Source organism: Neophocaena asiaeorientalis, unplaced genomic scaffold (assembly GCF_003031525.2).
Source record: "Neophocaena asiaeorientalis asiaeorientalis breed wild unplaced genomic scaffold, Neophocaena_asiaeorientalis_V1.1 scaffold488, whole genome shotgun sequence".
In the NCBI taxonomy this organism is placed as follows: domain Eukaryota; kingdom Metazoa; phylum Chordata; class Mammalia; order Artiodactyla; family Phocoenidae; genus Neophocaena; species Neophocaena asiaeorientalis.
In genome coordinates, this window is record NW_020174047.1 from 52,926 (window position 1) to 56,475 (window position 3,550).

The following is a 3,550-nucleotide window of genomic DNA, read 5'->3' on the forward strand; positions in this document are numbered from 1 at the left end:
GAATAAAGGAGTAACATGAAGACTAAAGTGATTTAAGGTAGTGGTGGTGATGGGGCCTGAGGTTTGTTGGTTCCCTGCAAAGTACTCATGCCTGTGTGTTCTCATTCATTGTTTCTATTCCCTCTCTCCTAGGATTTTCTGATGTGCCCTAAGATCCATGTAACTACAAGGGCTCTTTATCACCATAAGTGCCACCCTGACCCAAAACCACTCAGAACTCAAGAATCAAGGCAAAATGGATGCCACAGTGACAGATGATTTCCAACAAATTCTGCCTATAGAACAGCTGCGCTCTACTCACGCTAGCAATGATTATGTGGACCGTCCTCCAGTCCCCTGTAAACAGGCCCTCTCTAGCCCTTCCCTTATCGTGCAAACCCACAAATCTGATTGGTCCCTGGCTACCATGCCTACTGCTCTCCCACGCAGTCTCAGCCAGTGCCATCAATTGCAGCCCTTGCCTCAGCATCTGAGCCAATCTAGCATTGCCAGCTCAATGTCCCATAGCACCACTGCCTCTGATCAAAGGCTCTTGGCCAGCATTACGCCCTCACCTTCAGGCCAGTCCATCATCCGAACCCAGCCTGGAACAGGAGCCCACCCAAAGGCTGATGGTGCTCTGAAGGGAGAAGCTGAGCAATCTGCAGTGCACCCCAGTGAGCACCTCTTCATCTGCGAGGAGTGTGGGCGCTGCAAATGTGTCCTCTGTACGGCAGCTCGCCCTCTCCCCTCCTTCTGGCTGTGCAACCAGCGTTGCCTTTGCTCTGCTGAGAGCCTCCTCGATTATGGCACTTGTCTCTGCTGTGTTAAGGGCCTCTTCTACCACTGTTCTACTGATGATGAAGACAACTGCGCTGATGAGCCCTGCTCCTGTGGGCCTGGCTCTTGCTTCGTCCGCTGGGCAGCCATGAGCCTCATCTCCCTCTTCTTACCCTGCCTGTGCTGCTACCTGCCTACCCGTGGATGCCTCCATCTGTGCCAGCAGGGCTACGATAGTCTTAGGCGACCAGGCTGCCGCTGTAAAAGGCACACCAACACTGTGTGCAGAAAAATCTCTTCTGGTAGTGCGCCCTTCCCCAAGGCCCAGGAGAAGTCTGTATGACCATCCCACAAGAGGGATCCAGTGCTTTCTCCCTCTAGGCCCCATCAATAAAGCATAGGCCTCATCTCTGAAGAAGGGGAGGAGGAGTAAAGTAGCCAAGCCAAAGTTAGGGCTCACCAATTTTGTTCCTGCAGTGTCAGGGGAATGGTCAAGTACATCCTGGTGCGGGATGCCTTGCTCTCTCTCACAGTATCTGCCCCACTCCTCTTCAGTCTTTTTACACCCACCATCTCAGCCCTTATGGCTGTCATGGCATATTCAGGTGATATATAAGCATGAGATTTGGACACTGAGGGCTGACAGAGCCAGCAACGTGGAGGTTTAGGGGCTCCCCAAAGTAATACCTCTCGATGCAGGCTCTGAGTGTCACTCTGCTTTCCACAGTGCCTTTGGAAGCTTTCTTCTTAGATGGTTTTCACAGGTCCATGTGGAACAGTGTTCAGTATTCCAGGGAATCTGACCCCTTCTCCGTTTACCGCCCCTCTGGTCTTTAGTCTTTTTCTCATTTTCTCCTCTTCTTGCATTACTCTGTTCTGTTCTCATTCCCACTCCGTTCTCACTCTCTCTACTTTTACTTTGCCTCTCTTTTCTCTCTCTCTCTCTGCTTTCTTCCCCTTCCCTCCCTTTCTCTCAGACTAATCCTTTCTCTGCCTGTATTTCTGTCTTGTTTGATCTAATCTTTGTCTCCTTCTACCTGTCCCTCTTTCTCTCTCTAACATGTCAAAAAGTGCTGTTTTTCCGTAGGTGTTTCCTTTGACGCCAAACTTTGCTATGCTGTACTATTTCCTGATTTTTATTAAGGGAAATTGATTACTGTAATGAACTTATCACTAGCAATAGTGTGTGCACTCAAAACCACACTCGCCGGTCCATGAGCGTATGAGGAAACCTACCTTACGTTTCCAGGTTTAATTAGTTGAAGTTTTACTCCCTTTCCCGATAATCACCTTACAGTACTGACAGATTCCACTAGCATGCTGAGTAGAGAGTAAGTCAGGATGCTCATAACTTTGTATGTCTGACCCAAGTGCCAAAGGCAGACGTGCTTTATAGCTAAATGAACAAAGCAAAGGACATTACAGAGGTCTGTTCTCTCTTAGAAGCTAACTGCCCTGAGACTGCATGGCTCAGGCCTTAATAATGGACATAAAAAGTCATAAAACTTTAGCGCTGGAAGGATCTCAACTGTTAATCTAGTTCAATGCCCTTATTTTACAGATGGGAAAACTGAGGCCTGGAAATAGGAAGGGATCTGCCCAAGGCTACACACTGAGTTAATAGAGTTGGGCCTGGCGTACAGGTCTTGTGACTCTTGGTCCAGTATTCTCTATTAGCAATGACAGAAAGCCATTCCCATTCAATTTTCAGGAATCATGCCAAGCTAGTGTGGTGGTCTCTATGTGGGGCATAGTGGGTAGCTAACTTTCAGGTGTCAAGACTGCCCCCAGTGGACATCACCTTTGGCTCTGTCACCTTGTAGAAGCTCAAGTGTGCAAAAGAAAAGCTTAAGGAAGCCCTAATCAAGCTGTATCTTCGCCATTGCACCTACCCTTTGCTACACACTGTGCTTGCTCCTGGCTTTGTCTGCAGTGGCAGTTGCCTGAGAACCTAAATTTCAGCAACAGTGGAAAACTGAGATGAAAGATGTATAATGCAGAGAACTGACTTCTCTTTTATGAAATACCAAGAGCTTGTGCTGTGAATCCCCTTCAATGGGAAAAGGCTGCAGTGGTGATAGCAGGCTCCTAAGGACTGCTGCTGAAAGATGCAAGAATTAGATGCAGTTTCCCTCTGTAAGTGAATCCAAACTTCACTAAAGAATTCAAAGATTGAGGGCACTTGCTTGAAATCAAGGTGCTCCAACTTAGCTTAAGACTCCCAGACTCTAGCTTTATATATCATCATCTTTTTTAAAGTGTGCATGGATATGTATTACAGGGTGGAAAGGTGGGGAGAAATGTATAGTCATACACAGGGGGAAGAAGAAGGGAACATCCGCGTCCCCTTGTCGGCTATATACTATAGGAATACGTGCCACTCAGTCTTTGTTGGCTCTGAATCTCCCTGAAGTGTACTGACATTTGGGCTGCACAGAGACCCTCACCTTCTCTTTCACCTCCTCTTCTAGAATCGCTTTGCTCTATTTTTGTATATATAAATATGTTATGATGATTATTAATAATGTTAATGATATTGCTGCAAATGGTGCCATATACAAGGTTTGGCTTCTTGGAACATTTATAAACCCAAACCAGTACCTGTAACCTCGTATGTTGCTTTCAAGTCCTTCCATTTAAGTAACTTCTTTTTATCTTACAAGTCTGCCTGATTGACCTTTGAACTTAGCCACCCCTAAAAGCTGTGCCCGGTTTTCTGGGTCAAGCTGGATGGTGACGAGTAGCAACACACACTTCTCTTCGCTTCTGCCTGAAATTTGCTTAAATCTGA

General features: G+C 46.8%; 1 protein-coding gene across 1 annotated transcript; it reads left to right on the forward strand.

The window, feature by feature from the left end:
* Positions 1-235: 235 nt before the first annotated feature.
* SPRY3 (sprouty RTK signaling antagonist 3) lies at positions 236-3,342 on the forward strand. Its single transcript, XM_024753972.1, has one exon. The coding sequence runs from the start codon at positions 236-238 to the stop codon at positions 1,100-1,102; it is 867 nt and encodes a 288-aa protein (XP_024609740.1). The 3' UTR covers positions 1,103-3,342.
* The last annotated feature ends 208 nt before the right edge of the window (positions 3,343-3,550 follow it).

Excerpts from the sequence above, each read along its gene's own strand:
- SPRY3 (XM_024753972.1), top strand. The coding sequence starts at position 236 with ATGGATGCCACAGTGACAGATGATTTCCAACAAATTCTGCCTATAGAA.